The 20,394-nt window shown below is 37.1% G+C and overlaps 1 protein-coding gene and 1 pseudogene across 2 annotated transcripts in view; one reads left to right on the plus strand and one right to left on the minus strand.

Annotated features, from left to right (window-relative positions):
* The window catches only part of Sec63 (SEC63 homolog, protein translocation regulator), a 79,815-nt gene that overhangs the window by 13,848 nt on the left and 45,573 nt on the right, over positions 1 to 20,394 (plus strand). For both annotated transcript variants that reach the window (XM_057759456.1, XM_057759466.1), the window contains exon 2: positions 12,880 to 12,979. In XM_057759456.1, the coding sequence (XP_057615439.1) occupies positions 12,880 to 12,979 (100 nt within the window). The remainder of the gene's footprint in view (positions 1 to 12,879; positions 12,980 to 20,394) is intronic.
* On the minus strand, positions 2,472 to 3,009 carry LOC130862450 (60S ribosomal protein L22-like; annotated as a pseudogene).

The raw sequence follows: 20,394 nt of genomic DNA on the forward strand, positions 1-20,394 counted from the left end.
AAGAGGGTGTCTGATCCCCTGGAGCTGGAGTTAAATGTAGTTGTGGGCAGCCTGGTGTGGGTGCATGGTTGAGCAGGAAGGGAAAGCAGGACTCTTAATTACTGAGCCATCTTTTCTGCTCCTAGGATGTTTGAATTTTAAAATCATATTTGATGAGTTGACTTGAATTTCATTTGAAAAAAATAATCATTAAAGTTTATTTTAGAGTTAGAACAAAATTTCCAATAATTTCTAAAATGTCCTTAAATATACTTATATATTTTATAGTATGTATTTATGCTAAGTGTAGTTATCAGCCTTGATGATTATAATAATTCAGGATTTCAAGTAACATTGAGAATGCTATATGTCCTGTACTACTAAATTTTCAGCCAAGACTAAAACAAGCCAAGCCATCTCATTAGTATGCAGATTTCTTTCTTTTAAAAGAAATGGTAAAAATAATATGTATACCAAGAATTATTTTCAGTTTTATGATTTATCAGTAAATGTTTAACTGGTGTACCTATTTTATACACATATATGCAGTGTTGTGTAAAAATTTCTCTGTAAAAGGGTCATGGGTTGATGAAACCTTGCCTCAGTGCCTTGTGAACCCCGTTCTTTTCCCAGTTGGAGCTGTACTACTCTCTTCTTGAGTACTCTTTCCCTCCCTTCACCTTACTGTTTGCTTGGCCTGCAGTACTTTTCTTCTGGGTAGCCACATTGCCTTCACCTTTGTCCCCATTCTCTTTGCTCAGATGTCATCTTCACAGTGAGCTCACTTTGTCACCCCATGTTCCTCTGCGATATTTACTTGTTTATCCTCCCTCCCTCCCTCTTTCTCCCTCCTTTCTGTCTTTCTGTCTCTCTCTGTCCTGTCTGTCTGTTCTTTCTTTTTCTTTTGTTTATTTGAGACAGGGTTTTCTCTATGTAGTCCTGACTGTCCTGAACTTCCTCTGTAGACAAGGTCTACCTGCCTCTGCTTCCTGAATGCTGGGATTAAAGGTATGTGCCACCACTGCCCAACTAATGTTATTTCTTTACTCTACTACACTATATAGTGTAAGAAGAGGAGGGTTTTGGGTCTTATGTATCCCAGGAGGACCCCCAACTTTTCCCAGTAGTGGAGGATAACTTTGAACTTCTTATTCTGCTTCTTCCTTCCACTGATCTTCTTGTATGCATCTCAGAAATGCTGTTGTGCCAGCTTTATATAGTTTAGAACTTAGGACCTGTTAGATACTGTTCAATCATTCTACCAACTGTACTACATATCTGGACCAAGAGTTGTTGTTGTCTTTGGTATATCTCCAGTGTCTAGAAGGATCTTGGTACATAGTAGATCTTATTTCTAAGCATTATTGTATAAACGAGTTTATAATTTTCTGTGCACATTTATATAATACTTAATATACTCCAGGCAGATGTAAAGAGGAAAGATATTTATTAATGGGTAAGATAGATTTTCAGCCTTCAACAGCCTTGACCGTAGAGGAGTCAAAATTAACTTTAATATTGGTTACTTAAGAGTAGTGATTCCTGCCAGTCTGTGATGGTACATACCTTTAATATCAGCATTTGGGAGGCAGAGACAGGTGAATCTCAGTGAGGCTAGCCTAGCCAAAATACATGTTCCAGGGCAGCCAGAGCTACATGGTGAGACCCTATCTCCAAATAAATAAATTAAATGAAAATAATGGTTGTTCCAGGGTTGGAAAGATGGTTCTCTAGTTAAGTATGGTTGATGCTTTTGCTCAAGTTGGGTTCCTAACACCATATCTAGCAGCTCACAGCCACTTGTATTCAGTGCCCAAGGGATCTGACGTCCTCTCCTGACTTCATGGGAGAGGGCTCATGTGCTCATGTACATATCTACACACAAGCACACTTAATTAAAAATAGTTTTTTAAAAATGGTGCTTCATGCTTGCTAGTGGACTTTTAATATGAGGATTCATGGTATTACCAACTACACATGGAAAATATAAAAATTGTGTCTGTCCCGAACATGAATATATTTTCTTGTTATTATTTCTTCATTGTTTTTTATACAATACTACATTTTTTTTCCTAGTATTTTTGTGTCAGGGTCTCATGTAGCCTAGGCTAAATATTTTGGTAGCAGAAAGTTAAACAGTGTCGCACTGATTGATAAGAGCTCCATGGTAGTTGTCTGAGTATGTAATGGAGGAAGGATCCCATCCTGGAACTAGAAGCCAGGGTGACACAGTACCATCTCTTCCTAGAGTGTAAGGGTCTCCTAACAGGCTCCTGCTTCTTAGATTTCATATCACTTTCTGGGATTGCTGCCCTGGAGATCAAGCTTCTGATTATTAGCTTGCCTTCCTTTACTCTTCAGCATAAAAAATTTTCACTGTTTTATTTTTAGTACATTTTTGGGGGGTGAAAAACTTTGCTTTACTTGACTTTATTGGAGATTACATCTAATGAGTTTTTAATTATTTTTTGTCCTAAATTTTATTTAAGAATTCATACAAAACATTCCAGACCAATGTGTCTTTTCTCCTCCTCCCTTTAGTCTTGGTTAATCTGGAAGTAACACAGATAATAGTTCTTTTTGTTACTGGCAACCGTGAGCAACCAGTCTCAGAGATTGCTCTTCAAAAAACAATTCCCCCCTCACCCCCAGATAGTTTCTCTGTAACAGCTCTGGCTTTGTAGACATGCTGGCCTGAAACTCACAGATCTGCCTGCCTCTGCCGTCTCAGTGCTGGGATTAAAGGCGTGCGTCACTACAGCCTGGCCTTCAAATATATTTGGTGCGATATTTCATATACCTTTTGGAGAAAGGCACCTCAGAAGTGACAGTGAACTTGCTCTTGCTCTATTGGATGGTCTCAACCCCCCCAAAATTCCCAACTTTCCTGTTTACTGTCATGCTCTTCTGGAGGAATTGTTTCAGGTTGGCAGCACCCATGGTTCTATCTTCTACAGTGTGCTAAGTCAAGGTGAACTTCACAACCTTTCTTTGCCCCCTTTTCACCACAAACTTTTTTCACAGGCACATGGTGGCAGAGGAAACAGAAAGGATTTTATTCTTTTATTATTATTATTATCCCTGCTATGTGAGAAAGGATTTTATTCTTAAATATTTTGATTTCTTCATATTAATTTTTCACTTTGGAGGTGCAGTTAGGGTAGGTATAGGAGAGTTCATGAGAAGAGGGGCACAGGCATGTTTTAGTTCTTTGAGAATTGTCTGAATAATCTAGGTATTCCTTTATTAGAGGGAGGCAGTATAATAAAAGGGTTAAAATTTCAGGCTTTTGAATCTAAACTTTTGCAAAAGTTCCATCTCTATTTCATAGTAGTTATCTGATGTTCTTTAGGAAAGAACTGTAACTTGGGGCAAGTTATTTAGTTTCTGTGAGCCTCAGTACTTTTTTAAAAAAAATAATAGTTACAGCAGTATATATCTACATACTCAATATTATTTACTTCATTAAAAGTTCTAAATGAAATAATTCATATATTAAATACTGTTGGACCCTAGAGTCCAATCACCAAGGAGGAGTCGCCTCATCCCTCACACCACAGCTGATGTAAAAAAAACATGAGGATTTTATTAATTCTGTCATGACAGGGTCTTTCAGCATTAGAGGTCAGAAAGACTCCAAATAGCTGGTACAGGCTACTTTTAAAGGAAAAAAACCACAGAAGCATGGGGGGTGTCTGGGGATTGTTCTTTAACTATTATGATTAGCTTATTCAAAAGGGCTATTCCCAATAATTGGCTGGAGAGTGATTGCCAGATCAGATGAGGTAAGAGGGAAACATCTGAGGGTCACTTTGCCCCTTTCCTAGGGCCTGAGTCAAAACATCAGTAACTGAGTCAACACCTAAGGGTTATCTTGCCCCTATTCAGGGAAATGGAAAGTTCCCAACATCTCAGTACATAGGTCCTAGGTCCTTCGTAGGTCCTTCGTTCCCAGCAGGGAGGGGGAGCACTATTGCTGAGACTGAGAGGGCTCAGAATTGTCCTCAGAATTGTCTTAAAGTTTTACAATACTAAGTACCTATCATCTACTATGCTTGTAACAGAATATAGGGGTGAACAGTATAGACCTTATCCTTGTAATGACGGTTACTTCCTAGGAGTTTTGGGAATGAGTAATTAGCATACTACATGTAAACCATCAAGAGACCACATAATAAGTGCTTTGTTAGTTCACAGAAGGCCTTGCTCAGAACATTCCCAACAACTGAGAGCTGAATGACAAAAGGAGCCTAGTCATTTCATGTTCTGTGTTGGCTGGAGAAAGGCCTATTTTAGGCTGAGGTAACAATTGTGTGTGAGCTATTGTGTATGTAAGCTATTGAGACAGAAAAGTGTTTGACATGTTCTCAGAACAAAGGAGATTAATGTGACAGAGATGTGGTCAATGAGGAAAATAGTCTGGGCTGCCAAATCAAAGCTGGTCTCCTATTCAGATGTGTCTCCAGGAAGCTTGGATTTCATTGTAGGAGCAATAGAGAGCTACCAAAGAGTTTAGATAGTGAAGTGTAGAAGATCTGGCTTGCTATTTTTATTTAAAAATATTAAAATATTTATTTACTTTTATATGTTGTTAGTGTATACCACATATATGTGGGTGACTTTGGAGGCTAAAAGAGGGCTTTGGATTCCCTAGAGCTGGAGTAGGTGACTGTGAACTGCCTGACATAAGTGCTAGGAAACAAACTTGGGTGCTTTTTATAAGAGCAGCACTCATAGCCACTGACCCATCTGCCAGCCCTGGTTTTCTCCTTCTCCCTCTTACCTTCTTTTTTCTTTTTTCTTTTTTGAGACAGACTTTTTCTGTGTAGCCTTGGTTGGATGGCTGTCCTGGAACTAGCTCTATAGACCAGGCTGGCCTTGAACTCAGAGATCTGCCTGCTTCTGCCTCCTGAGTACTGAGATTAAAGGTGTGGACACCACCATCCGCTTCTATTTCTTAATAAGATTAAAAAAGGAGTTTTGATCAGCTTAATTGTCCTTTCATGGGTAGTCATATTTTCTTAAAATGTCTACTTTATAAAGTTGTTTATTTAAAACCACATACTCTAAAGTGTATTACATTAATGTACAGTTTTATTCCCATACATTTCAAGAAGCAAAGTTTCTTTTTTTTTTTTCAGATTTATTTTGTGTTTTGCTCGCATGCATGCATATGCACCTTGTGCATGTCTGGTGCTAATGCAGATCAGAAGAGGGTGTTTGATCCTCTGGTACTGGAGTTATGGCTGGCTGTGAGCCACTATGTGTATGCTGGAACTGAACCTCGGTCCTCTGCAAGAACAGCATGTGCTCTTAAACTGATTAGCCATCTCTCTTGTCCCTCAAGAAATAATTTTCAAGTTCTCTGTGTATTCAGCGTTACTGTCAGCAAAGGTTGTTTTTTTGTTATTAGTTGGTTGTTTTGTTTTTTTTTAATTTGTATTATGTGTATGGGTGTATATTGCTGGCATGTATATCTGTGCACTAGGTGCATGCCTGATTCTGGCCGAGATCAGAAGAGATCATTGGATACTTTGGAATTGGTAAAACAGATGGTTGCTAGTAGCTGTATGGGTGCTAGGAATTGAACTGGGTCTTCTAGAAGACCAGTCAGTGCTGCTTTCAATCCATGAGTCATTTCTCCAGTTCTAGTTTTTGCTTTGTTTTTAAAATAAGGGTCTTTCTATATTGTCTAGGTTGGCCACAAACTCCTATGTTTAAGTGATCATTGTGTCTCAATCTCCTGGTTAGTTGGGGGTCTAGGCAAATAACTCAGTGTCTGATTCATCAGAGCTATTTTGAGTTACCTAACAGTTTTTTTAGAATATATAGTCAGACATGTTGGCACATTACTGTAATCCCAGCATTTGGAAGGTAGAGACAGGACAGTCAGGAGTTTTAGGCCAGTTTTTAGGCCAAGACCAAAAGAGAAAACTATTTTGTGTGTATTAGGTATAGTACTTTTGGATTTGAATACAATACTGAAAAATTTCCTTCAAATGGTAAATATAACATTATAATACATTAAGTATATGCTTTTGATCCCTATACTATAGCCACACATATTTTTTTTTTAACAAAGACTTACTAAAGAAGATTTATTTTAAAAAGATTTATTTGTTTGTTGTGTGTAGGTACATATGTGTATGGGTGCCCACAGGGAAAGGTATTAGATCTCCAAGAACTGGAATTATAGGTCGTTGTGAGCACCCTGATATGGGTACTGGGAACTGATCTCAGGTCCTCTGTCAGAACTCAGCAAGTGCTCTTAACTGATGAGTTATCTATCCAGCCCCAGTCATGGTATTTTAAAAATAATTTTTACAGAATTTGCTTACAGTGCCAACCAATCCTTAGAGTTGAGAATATACCCCTAGGGATAATTATGTAATGTCTGTTTAGATGACATACAAAGCATGGCAAACATTAACTAGGATTAGTTTGGGTTTTCTTGAGGCCTTTTCTTATTACTGTTTGCTTTTTAAATATTTTAAAATAAGATTCTTTTTTTTTATCTGAAGGACATTTTTAGAGGATTGGAAAGAGATGATTATTATTTCTTAAATTGGGTTTTAAACCCAATCTTTCTTCAATTTTCAAGCCTTATCATTTCTCTCTAATTTGATGAGCTCTTTATGAGAAGGAGGGGATAAAATTGGAAGAAATTTGGTCTCCCAGGTAACATTTAACAGTGTCTGGATTGGTCATCATAGTCGTCCTCCTCCTCTTTTTTTTTTTTTTTTTTTTGCCTCCTTTTTATTTTATATGTGTGGGTGCTTTGCCTGTATGTATGTCAATGCACCGTTTACATGCAGTACCTGGGGAGTCCAAAAGGGGATGTCTGGTTTCTTGGAACTGGAGTTACTGGTGGTTGTAAGCTATCATGTGCTTGCTGGGAACTAGACACAGGCTGTCTGCAAGAGCAGTAAGTGCTTTTAGCTACTAGCTATCTCTCCATCTCCATGGGGGAGTGTCTAATTGTTTTCCACCAGGCAGTTGCTTTTGGCACCTAACTGTTAATATCATTATAATGATAAACCATAGTAAACAGGCTAGCAATTGAAAACAAAGAATTGACTTCAAGATATCAGTAATGCTAAGGTTAAAAACAACAGCAAAAATCTACTCTGTAGTACTTGTTTTATACTTGTAGTATAAAAGGAAAAGAAAATTAAGGTAGATGAGTATATTGCATAAATAACAGGCTGATGTTCAGTCAGTTACTAGCCTTAGGAAGACAGGCTAACTCTTGGTCTGTTTAAACTACTTGACTTCTTTTGTCAAAGCTTCCTGGGCATTGGGTATCTTTCTGGTGGTGGGGTAGTTTCACACTGCTCTTATGAGTTGTGCTCTGTTGATCAGTTATCCCCTGTGCTCCCTTCTCTATTGTCAGTGTTTGCATAGGTGGATTAACCCAAATCTGCATTCCTATTTAGATAACCTGATTGTGTACTGGGTGGTGAGGATGATGAGCAGGTATTAGTGATTATTCTGTCGCTTCCACATACAAATGGTTCTGAATCAGCCAGGACAAAAGACAAACTTCCAAGTTAAGAATGTAATGGGGGGGGGGAATCAAAATTAAAAAAGATATACAAGAACTTTTAGTTTCTGTTATTCTATTCTGTGGTTAGGATGACTAGATCATTTTTATTTGTGATTATTTCATTATTTTCCTCTTTTCTAGTATCCTAAAAAAATACTCCACTATTGTAAAAAAAAAAACAAAAAACAAAAAACAAAACTTGCTTGTCTGTTGCTGTGATAAAACACCATGTCCAAGGTAATTTATAGAAAGGTTTTATTTGGCTTATGTTTGCTGGGGGATCAGAGTCTGTTTGGTGGGGAAGCATGAGAACAAGCAGCAGGCCTTAGAGCAGGAGGCTGATTGCTTAAATCTTGAATCCCAAGTAGGAAGCAGAGAGAGTGAACTCGGTGACATGATTTAAATTCTCAAAGCCTATCTCCAGTGACATTATCTCCTCCAAACAAGGCTATATCTCCCAAACCTCCCCAAACAGCGCCACCACCTGGGGACCAAGTATCAAAATATCTGAGCTTACGGGGACATTCTCATTCAAATAACCAGGCCTATTTTTTTTTATTGTTTTTAAAAAACTGTAGACAGTGAGTAGATATGGCCTGAGTGAGGTGATACAGTGTCAGCGAGATGTAGAGAGACCTCAGGTAACTAGAAAATGAATATTCTCAAACTTCTTGGAATGCTGAATATAATATTTTTAAGTAATTCTTAATACTATTTTCTGAACTCAAGATTTGGGAAATGCTTACTTTTAGAAAAAAGTAGCACATCTTTTTTCTTTTAAGTAGCTTGTAATGAAATAAATTGCATGTCTCATAAGATTAGTAATTTGCAGACATTGTGTTCTAAAATTTATTGGTTGTTTTTGTAGTCTTTAGACTATCAAAGTATGTACTGATATGCTTATTTTAACTGAAAAATTGAGTCAGAGCTTTTTGACAGTTTTATTTAGGTGATGTTTTTTGCCAGTTAGATTATAACAATATTTTTTCTATATATTTTTTAATTTTAGAAACTTTATTATAAAAAACCTTGCAAACAAATAAAAACATCACACACCAAAATTAAGTAGATCAAAAGTTTATATAACATAGTGAACTTCTGTAGTTGGAAGAGGCATTTGGAATGTGGAGCTTTACATTACATTTTACACTTTCAATATCAATGTACTTTTTTATTTATGTACTTTTCTGCCACCAAACCCAGAAAATCCAGGACAGAATTAGAACTAGAAAAACAATTAGCTTTATATCTTCTGTCATAACTTGTATCCATAAGTGGAAAATGTGCTTTCTTTTCTATAAATGGATACTTTCTTTAAAATCCATGACTTAGGCTCTGGAGGAATGGCTTAGCGGTTAAGTACACTTACTTTAACTCTTGTAGAGGCTCAGAACCATCTGTAACTCTAATTCCGGGGATCCAGTAACCTCTTCTTGTCTCTGTCGGCTCCCAAATGCATGTACACACAGACAATCAGGAGCCATGCATACACACATACATTAAAACAGAATCAAAATTATGTCATAAGTTAATGGTATTGCTAATTACTCTCCGAAACTATTAATTCTAAATAGAAGTTGGTAAATGAACTTATTTCAGAGTGTATCATTAAACTGTACAATGGTTTGGAGAGAGGACTCAGCAGTTAGGAGCATTGCTCTTGCAGAGATCCTAGGTTTGAATCCCAGCCCCTACAGGATAGCTCACAACCATCCATAACTCCAGTTCCAGAGAATCTGATGCCTTCGTCTGACCTCTACAGGTACCAGGCACACACATAAAAGCAAAGTATTTATATACATAAAATAATCCTTTAAAAAATGTTTTAAAAAAACTACAAGGATAGATTTCTTTGACTTCAGATCACCATGACAATTTGGAATGTGCTCTATGTATATTTAATGTGCTGCAAATTTAAATATCATGATAATATGCAATTATTGATTGACTTACATATTCTTACAAGAGGCCAAGATACTATTTTTAAGGTTGGAGAGTATGGCTTGTAAGGTATAGGTACATATTTTCAAGGCTGCAGGCTGTGTATGTTCTTTTAGCCAGGGACATTTTTCCTTTGATTAGATCTAGTTGTCTGGTTCATAGCCTTAAGCATTATTGTTATAAAATCTTATAAAGGGTTTTCCAGTTTTATACTTGAAATAGGAGTCTGTTGAAGCTTAATTTAATGAGAAGCAGATTAAAATTTTACAGTAGTATTTTTTTTAAGTTCATAATTTAACCACGAAAATCAGAAGATTTGACATTACTATCTTACTGTCAGACCCCATTTGGGTTTTGTCACTTGTCTCAGTGATGTCCTTTGTAGCAAAAATTTAAGTTCAGAACTATACATCACATTTAGTTGACATGTTTCTTTAGTTTCCTTTTTAATTTAGAATAGTTCTTCATCTTCCCCTGACTTTAAATATTATAGGCCAATTATTTAATAGAATGAACTTTAATTTGGGTTGTCTGGTATGTTTTCATGATTAGATTCAGATTTTATATCTGATGAGTCTGTTCTTTTCATTGCATTTTATCAGGTGGTATATACTTCGCTCTTTTACTGGCATTATTCACTGGTCAGTTAAAGCGTTGTCTGTCAGGTTTTCCGTATTAATTTTTTGTTGCCGTTGTAACAAATCATTACATACAGTGGCTTAAAACAGCACAGATTTATTTTCGTAGAGTTTTGGATGATAGAAGTATAAATGGGTTTTACTAGACAGTAATGATGTTGCTAGGGCTTGTTCCTTCTGGAGACCTTGAAGTAGAACTCACTGAGCTGACCTGAAGTTTCCAGCTTCTAGAGACAGTCTATATTCTTTGGCTTATGGCCCCTTATTCATCTTCAAAGGAGCATCAGTCTAACCTTTGATCCTAATATGTTATCACTTCCTGTCTTAGCCTCTCTTATCTCTCTCTCTGAGAAGCACTCCTTGATTATATTGGACCTACTAGGCTAACCTTCCCATTTCAAGATCCTTAATTCACTTATTTGAAAGTTTGTTTGACATTTAAGATGGTTCCTTGCATGAGGATGTGGCCATCCTGGGAGACTTGCTTCCGCATTGGAAAATCATTCTTTTCTTCTGTGATAATTAATATTTTTCAGAAAGGTATAAGGATTTCTGGTTTCTGGGCACTGAGATGTCTGATTCCTATTATTTAGAAGCCAAAATCTGTATAGCATGCTCACTGCTATTGGGATTTTGCTGTCTTACTTAGTACACAGAGGTAGGGAATATGTAGGAATTTGTAGGGAAAACAATGCCTATACTCTATTTATTTATTTGTTTGTTTGTTTAGTTTTTTGAAGCAGGGTTTCTTTGTGTAGTCTTGGCTGTCCTGGAACTAGCTTAGCTCTGTTGACCAGGCTGGCCTTGAACTCACAGAGATCCACCTGCCTCTCCCGGGTGCTGGGATTAAAGGCGTGTACCACCACACCCAGGTTTATATTTTTATGTTAATTCATATTGTTGCTTTCACTTCACTTCCAGACTAATAGTCCAGGTTTAGTCTTCTGTCTTTTTATATCTGTCACTATCTTCTTTGACAGGAAAAAAGTACATTTTAGTTTTTTGATATATTAACTTTTTTGATTAGTCTACCGGCATATATAAAACTCCTTTGTTGCTGTTACTTCTTCTACTTGGATCTGTCTTCATTACATTGATATCTCTACCAGGCAATATGTGAGTGCCTTTGTCACAGTGTACTAATAGGGCAGTTGGACCTACCTGGTGGGTTTGTTTTTTTAATTTTAATTTGTTGTTTAAGGGTGGTGTTTTTATTTGTTTGAGACAGACTTTCTCTATACCACCCTGGCTGCCCAGCAACTCACTCTAGACCAGGTTGATGGCCTTGAACTCACAGAGATCTCCCTGACTTGCCTTGCCTCTCTCCCCATCCCAATGTCACTACTAATGACTTGAAAGGAAGTTTGCCTGTATCTGTGTCTTGTGAGCCATGTGTGGGCAGTGCCTGCAGATGACTGAAGGTATTACCTTCCTTGGGACTAGTTGTAAGCTGCTGTTTGGGTGCTGGGAATTGAAACTGGGCCCTCTGGAAGAGCAGCCAGTACTCTTAACTGCTGAGCCATCGCTCCAGCCTCTCTATATGGTATTTAAGAAATCCAAAATAGATGAAATATGTGCATACATATTCATGCTTTGCATGCATATAGAAGCCAGAGGAACCTACAGGAGTTAGTTCTCTTCTTCCACCATATGTGTCCCAGGGATAGAACCCAGGATGTCAGGCTTGGTGGTCAGTACCTTTACCCACTGAGCACCTTGTTGGCCCTGGGTACCAAATTGTTTTACTTACCCAGTATCTCATGTAAGGATTTTAGTTTTGTGTATTTTTTCTAAAATACAATATCAAAACAACAACAGAATTAGCCCAGCTGGACTCAGGTTACATGATCCCAACTTTATTGGGAACAGTAGCTAGGAGCTATGGAATTGTTGAGCGTGTCCTTTTCTTCTCATAAGGACGGTTTGGTATACTGACCTTAACTACACTGCAATCATAGAACTGCTTCACAGCCCATTTGAACTTGACAGCCATGCTCTTAACTGCGAAGCCATCTCTCCAGCCCCTTAAGTATGTATTTTATTTTAAATCTAGGGAGAAGTTATTGAAACCAAATGATTGTGCCAAGTTCAGTAAAACAGTACATGATATTTTAGGTTTGGTTAAAATTTTTAATTGAATTGTAGCTTTTTATAGTGTCCAAAATAATCTTTGTCACATTCTTACATAAAATCTATCTTAAGTTCTTACAGATTTAACTCACTTTTCCAATTTAGCATAAAATAATTAAAATTTGTGATAAATGAATTTTACTATCCACTCTTTTTCAACTGTCAGTTGCTTTTTATGTTAAAACTACAAATTCTGTTAATGTTACATCTTCAGTAGATACAATTCTGAGCCCTGTTGGTTACAATATATCTGACTAGGTAATTATTTCCATACTTGAATGTAGTTTCTCCTTGGTTACTAAATAAATCATATTCAAATTATTTTATACTTTTTGTTCTATACAAAGAAAGAATAGGAGAGAAATGCTTAGACAATTGATCATAGTTGATTCAAGTTTCTAAATTTTTGGAAAGTTTCATATGAAAAATACTTGCTTCTTATTAGTTAAACTTTTTTTTTAGATATCATTTGTTGTGACAGACAGCTTAGCATAGTTTGAGTTTTTTTTTGTAAGGATTATATAAATAGGCAAGATTTTATGTTTCAGCAAAATGTTAGGATAGTAATAAGGTTAATATGATATTAACTCTGGTTTGGATTTCATTGTGAAAAATAATTTAACTTGTTTTTACTTTTCTTGACAGAACAAATTCGATTAAAGAATATCAGAAAAGTCTATGGAAGATGTATGTGGTATCGTTTACGGTTATTAAAACCCCAGCCAAATATTATTCCTACAGTAAAGTAAGTAATGGATTTCAGTAACAAAACATACTGAGTACTTGTTCTTTGCTAGGTGTTATGAGTTAGGGAATCTGAGGATGGCTTACATGTGTGACTGTAAAGAAGTTGTAGCCTGTGTGAGAGGGGTGAGGTTTTGTTACAGTAAGCTTTAGAGCTGTGAACAAGTTAAAGCTCAAAATGAGACGGGTATGAGAGTCAGCTCTTGTTTGAAGACTGTATATGTTATGTGCTAGGACTGGAGTTTTAGGTTGAAGTCTATATGAAAATCAAAGATTTCAAAGACTGACAAGATCAAGTGTGAATTTCAAGGTGATAACTAAAGTTGTCTCATGCTTAATATGTTTGATTCTGTGTTAACTCAAGGTGTTTATGGTTTTCCTTAAGCTAAGGCTAAGAAGTAAATTGATTTGGCCAGAATTATGCAGTGAATGTGGTGGGCAGGACCATATCACCTTAGTTTTGGCAGGCTCATCTGCTTGGACAATCCACTAGCAAGGATTTGATTCTGTGAGGCTAAAGGGTGTGCTTTACACTGAATTTATGTCAAGTGTTTATTTAACTCAGTCACTAGATTATCTGTGATGGGAACTGAAGGTTGTTACTGCAGAAAAGTAAATTACCCACATCTACCTGCTGTAGAAAGAAAAAAAAATCTGGTAGAGGATTAAGTGTTGAACCACTTATTTTAAATCTGGGTTTAAATGATGAGACTAGTTTTAAACATAGATGTGTAACTTCAGAGGACTGAAATAGGATGTTTAAGAGGGAAAGGACTGGTTTTTGCACAGAAATCTTAGCTTTGGTGGTAATGCTCAGTGATAAGAAGCTAGATTCAGAGTTAGCACTGAGACTATATTGATAGCTCTCTTTTCTCTTTTATTTGCTGTCTATTCTCATTTTAAGTTAAAAATTTATAAACACCTCCCCCCTCTCCATCTCTTTTTTGAGAAAGGTTCTCACTATGTAGCCCTGGCTGGACTGAAACTAGCTATATAGATCAGGCTGGCCTTGAACTCGCAGGCATCCGTCTTCTGTCTGCCTCTGTCTTCTGAGCTTCTGAGGATTAAAAGTTTGGACCGCTATTCCCAGTTTTAGGCCAATAATTCTTATTTCTCAGTCTCAAGCCCCCACCTCATTTTTGCTCAATACTTCAGGTACCTGGACCTCCATTTTTTCCTTCTAATTTATCTATTGTGTGTGTATGATGTGTATGTGGGCATACATGTGCCATTGCACACTACATCAGTGTGGAGGACAGAGGATAGCTTTGTGGATCGATTCTTTTCTTCCATACCTTATGAGGGCTCTAGGAGTTGAACTTGGGCCATCAGGCTTGTGAAACAGGCTTGTGACAGGTGAGTCATTCTGTCAGCCTTGAACCTAGTTTTCAAGGAAAAGAAGTTGAAGGCCTTTTTGGTAATAAATAAATGATTTATTTAATTCATAATGAAGCTCAAATAATGACTAAATAGATTTTGGTAACAGTTCAGAGAAAGTTTAGAAATTATAAAAACTCTTGCTACTTTATACTACCTAGATACTTCCGGACAGTATTTCTGAATCTAAGCTATGTAATTTCTGGAAGTAGCTTCCAAATTACATTGAAAATATACTTAAAAGAAAAAATGCAGAATACTTTCTAAGTTAAATTACTGAATCTGCATGTGAGAAAATGTTTGACTTTTTGGAGGGTTTCTTTTAGAAAATTGGACATAAAGCTTAATCATGTGTATCCTCCACCCCCAGCCCCTTTTGCTTTGGGTCTCTGGAAATGAGTGTGGTTTTATTGTTTGGAATAGTTTTAATCAGCATGGGGGATCCTGTCATGAGCCTTCTCTTCTCTTCTTGGCTCTGAGAACAGATGCCACGTGTGAAGCATCTAATAGAGTTTAGCATATCTGGGATATTTTGTTCATTTCCTTGTGTTTGCTTTTTCTTTGTGATTTTTCATTCTTTTTTTTTCTCATTTTTTTTATTCTTTTTTAATTAAAATTTCCAACTGCTCCCCGTTTCCCATTTCCCTCCCCCTCCTCCCACATATTGCCCCCTCCCCCCGCTCCCCTCCCCCTATTCCCACTCCTCCTCCCCCCAGTCCATTCCCCCTCCCTCTCGATACTGAAGAGCAGTCCAAATTCCCTGCCCTACAGGAAGACCAAGGTCCTCCCACTTCTATCTAGGTCCAGGAAGGTGAGCATCCAAACAGGCTAAGCTCCCACAAAGCCAGTTCATGTATTAGGATCGAAACCTAGTGCCATTGTCCTTGGCTTCTCATCAGCCTTCATTGTCCGCCATGTTCAGAGAGTCCAGTTTCAACCCATGCTTATTCAGTCCCAGTCCAGCTGGCCTTGGAGAGCTCCCAATAGATCAGTTCCACTGTCACAGTGGGTGGGTGCACCCCTCGTGGTCCTGATTTCCTTGCTCATGTTCTCCCTCCTTCTGTTCCTCATTTGGACCTTAAGAGCTCAGACCATTGCTCCAAATTGGGTCTCTGTCTCTCTCTCGATCCATCGCCAGATGAAAGTTCCCATGCCATTCTCCTTGGCCTCTCGTCAGCTCTCATTGTCCTCCACATTCAGAGAGTCTGGTTTTATCCCATGTTTTTTCAGTAGCAGTCCAGCTGGCCTCGGTGAGCTCCCAATAGATCGGCCCCACTGTCTCAGTGGTTGGGTGCACCCCTCATGATCCTGACTTCCTTGTTCATGTTCTCTCTCCTTCTGCTCCTCATTATAACCTTGGGAGCTCAGTCCTGATTTTTCATTCTTATCTCTGTTTTATGAGTTTTATTAGACTTTTAGATTTCATCAAAGTGAAGAGTTACTGTGTGTGAATAGCATTTTCAAATGTTCTTAGATTATTGAGTATTAACAAACTTTAGTTTTATGTTTAAAATTTCCTACTTTTAATTTCAGATATAATTATGTACTTATTGTAAGTCATGTATAGAAGGTGCTAGATACACAGTGATTAACAAAATCTATATAGTTCAAAGTTATGAACTGTAGGAGAGAGTGCCAAATAACAATTATAATAAATTTAGTAAATAATGTTAGTTCATTTCTTTCTTTGTTATTGTAATAACATACTTGAGTTTGGGTACTTTATAAAGAAACAAGGTTTATTTAGCTTATTTTAGTTTTAGAGGCTGAAAGTCCAAGGTCTGTCAACCCCATTCGTTTGTGACCTTTGGAATAACATTAGAACTTGGTAGATGGCATCATGGCGGGAGGATACATATACATATACGACAGATACATATATGTATCTGTATCCGTGTGTGTGTGTGTGTGTGTGTGTGTGTATATATATATATATATATATATAGAGAGAGAGAGAGAGAGAGAGAGATGGATACAGATACAGATGATACAGATACATATGAGGGTCCAGGAGAGGAGTCAAATCTCTATAACTAGTTACAGGCAGTTGTGAGCCACCTGATGGTGGGTGCTGGGAACCCAACTTTGTCCTCTGCAAGAGCAAACCACTGAGCCATCTCTCTAGCCCCCCAGTCCTCATCTCTTAAAGAAAGATCTACTACATGTTTTTGGGTATGGTGTGCATGTGCATTCAAATGTGAGTGGTGCATGTCTTCAGGTAAACATGCATGTGTTTATGTTGGAAGCCAGAGGTTGATATCTGGTGTCTTTCTTGAATATTTTCTAGTTTATTTACTGAGGTATAAGGTGTTCTAGTTTTATTTCTGTTGCTAGTCATGGTCAAGGACAGGGACTATATTCTGAGAGATACCTATTCTGCCTTCTTCCTGCTAGTTAGCTTTAATCTAGATTTCTCCTATCTTTATGTAGCTCAGGACTTTTCAAGGAATGACGCTACCCACAGTGAGTGGACTAGGTCTTCCTGCATCAGTTAACAATCAAGATGATTCCCAGACATAGCCATAGGCCAATCTGATCTTGGCAGTCCCTCAATTAAGGTTCTTTTTTTTTTCAGGTGATCTAGACTGTGGCAAGTTGATATTTAAAACTATTGTACAGGGTTCTTGCTAAACCTGGAGTTTGCCCAGCTAGTCTGTCTAGCCTGTTTACACCAGGGATCCCATCTCTGCCTCTCAAGCACTGGGGTTTAATGGGCAGTCACACCTGCCTGGCTTTTATGTGGGTGCTAGAGATATGAATTCTGGTTCTCAGGCTGTCTCCTGCCTGGTTCTATCAATTTTTGTACTCTGTACTGCTAAACCAAGCAGTAAGGACAGGGAGAAAAGACTTGCTTTGGAAGAACAACAGAAGGGCTCTCACTTGGCCTAAGACAGAGAAGACTTTTTGAGTTGGTTGTGGGTGGGTTTTTGAAGGCAGAAGTCACAAAATAATCCCACACTAGTTCAGAATTATAAATAATAAAGGGTTTATTATTTAGAAAATAATTTACAGATCACTGTCCTAGACAACAGCCCTCCGAACAAACAGGAACACAGTCTAGCAGCTGGAAGCAAGAGCCAGAAGCAAAAGAGAGAGCTCGCATGCTTTATAGCTGCATTTACAGTATAAGAGACCACACCTAAGTGGGCTGGTATCTTAAATTCTATTGGCTGAAGGAACAGAATATGCTCCCAGTGCACCTCCCCTTTTTGTTTAAATAAGAAAGTTCCAAACCCAATACAAAACTATATACACTAGGAACAGATGTCAATTATAATTAGTATTACAACCAGCATAAACAGTATTAAGCAAGGAACATAAGCTAAATATTTTAATTAAGTATTCTATCCTAAGGAGTCTAAGTCTTGTATAGGAAATGGCTTGGATAGATCATAAGAGGACAGTAACTACAACTATCTAATCTTCAACTCCATCGAAGGCCTAAGAAGGGAGATAATTACTTGAGCAGGCAGGAAGTACAATCAAGCAACTTTCAAAGCAAGCAATATATGATGGAGACAATTAACTACCTGAGCAATTACTCAAAATTTCATTTGTAACATTGAAGCAACCAACAATGGCTATGGCCTAGCGTAACTGGGAGACCATTTTCAGAGGAAGGAAATTATTCAGAACTGTCTTATTCTGTCTTGGCAAGATTTGACAGTCTTTTTCCTTGTGTCCTGCTTATCAATTTCCAGATACCATGTACTTTGTCAGTGGTTGAGGTATGACCAATTCCTTGCCCAAAGGCCAAATGTGCCAAGAAAAAAACAAACTCCAAGTGGAGAATCTTTGGGCTCACATTCTCTCGGGAATAGATTGGTGCTGTCAGGAGCAGTCATGTCTCATGTCAGCAGAATCCTAAGTTATTTAAATGCCGTGTTCTACAGATCCTTGAAGTGGTTGAAGATTACCTATCTAGACAGAATGTAATCTGTATGTATCTAAGAACTTAATTGATCTGACTGTAAATACAACAAACATGAACAACTGTTGACCTATAATATTTAATATCTGTATAACTTAAAAGATTAAAACTTCATGTCAGAATATTAAATAATCTAAAAACAAATGTGTAACAAATGAGGACAATGACCAAAATGTAAACAATGTATAAGTATCTTGATCAGAGTTAGGAATAATATATAATGCAATATGAAAATATATCCTAAAAGTTGTATCAATATACAGAATGCCCTCAACTGAGGTAGAAACATGCATATATACAATCTGACAGAAATACATAGGTACACAAATAATGTAAACAAAAATAGCAAATATAATTTGAACTTGTATCAATACACAAAAACTATACCAATGTAAATTATCCATGAATAATAGCTCACAAGTATTCACTCTATTGTTTTTGTTTTTTGTAGTAGTGGAGTTGAACCTTGCAAATGCTAGTTCAGTATTCTATTGTGGCTCTATATCCCTAGCCCCTAAGACCATTAATTGATTATGTTTACTACATGTGAGTCACTTCCAAAGTACTTAACATTCTAAATCTCATTTAATTATCAACCCATCATGGAAGTTGAATTTGAGATATATAGCTTAAACAGCTTACCAAACTTTTTAAATTGATGTATAATAATGGTGGGAGTTGAGCTAGGGAGTTTTCTTCTGGGTCCAGGAAAAGAGGGGGATGTTCTATATAGGGTTCTCTCTCTTTGGGCATATATGTGGACATTTAGGTGGGCTGGCAAACAGATTGAAGTTATATACCCTTGAAAGTTTTAAAATATGCCTGGGTATGCAACTTACTTTGTAGAGTGCTGGTCAACCATGCGGGAAGCCTTTGATTTGATCCTTAGAACCATGAAAATCAGGTATGGTGGTGTAAACCTGCACGATTAGCACTTGTGTGGGCTGTGAAAGCAGGAGGGTCAGAAGTTTGAAGTCATTTTCCTTTACATACTGAATTTATGGGCAGCCCACATATGAGACCCTTTCTCAAAGCGTGCGTGTGTATTTGGTTTAGAATATTGTTTTGACCAAATGGAAAGAAACTTGTATCTCAGTTCCCACTGTTGTTTAAACTACCCAGAGGTTAGTAAAAACTGAATAAGAACTTTTCAGGTGCCTAAGGAATTTGCAGCAAGTCAAAGGAAAAAAGTTATTGTTTGTGCTGCTTTGTAGCTGTAAATGTGTTCTTTTTGAAGGATTGCTTTTGAAGGATGGATTGAGTTGAGTTGAAGGATGAATATAGAGTTTGTGTAGGTAGACGCACACACACACATACACACACACACACAGGGACTGAGATTTTGACAGATACAAAAGCAAGTGCGTGATTGTGGGAAAGCTTATGGAACATTGAAGAATAAAAATCTGTTTTGTTGAAAATTGTATTAACAGAAAACTAAGGAATCATTCTAGGTGATTCCAGAAGGAGAGGCTTGTTTCCAAACGATAAGTGCCTTAAAGCTAGGTTCTGCCAAAGAACAGAAGCTCAGTCTGAGGGTGTAACTCAGAGTTCTTGCCTAGCACAGACGGGAAAGGCCCTAGATGTCATCTCAGTGCAGTGGTAGAAACAAAGAGCTTAAACACTAGGGACTTTTTCTTTGTTCTTAAAACCAGTTAGTCCAATTGTGTTTGATTACTTTATATTTTTGTCTAACAAATCCCATTCATTGTAACAAATCTTCACACAGAGGATCTAAATAATAGTTCATTTCCACATTAAGATATTGATTACGTTATACTCTTATTTCTAATCACATTTTTGTGTATAGAAGTTGGATTGTGTTTTTACAGAGCTTGAAAGCTGTTTTCCCTTTTGAATTTAACATTTAAAAAAATCTTTCATGACAGATTTTCCTTTTATTTACTAGAAAATATTTCACTCTGGTTGAATTATTATTGTTGTTATTATTATTATTAATTATTATTAATTTATTATTATTCATTGATGAGCATTTAAAAGTGCTTATATTTGGTTTTACTATGTAGAATACATTCAAGAGAGAAGAAGTTAGGTTTTTTTATTGTTTTTTTATATCCTTAACTCCTGCACATATTTTATGTCTTAGC

This window comes from Chionomys nivalis, chromosome 2, assembly GCF_950005125.1.
Source record: "Chionomys nivalis chromosome 2, mChiNiv1.1, whole genome shotgun sequence".
NCBI lineage: Eukaryota > Metazoa > Chordata > Mammalia > Rodentia > Cricetidae > Chionomys > Chionomys nivalis.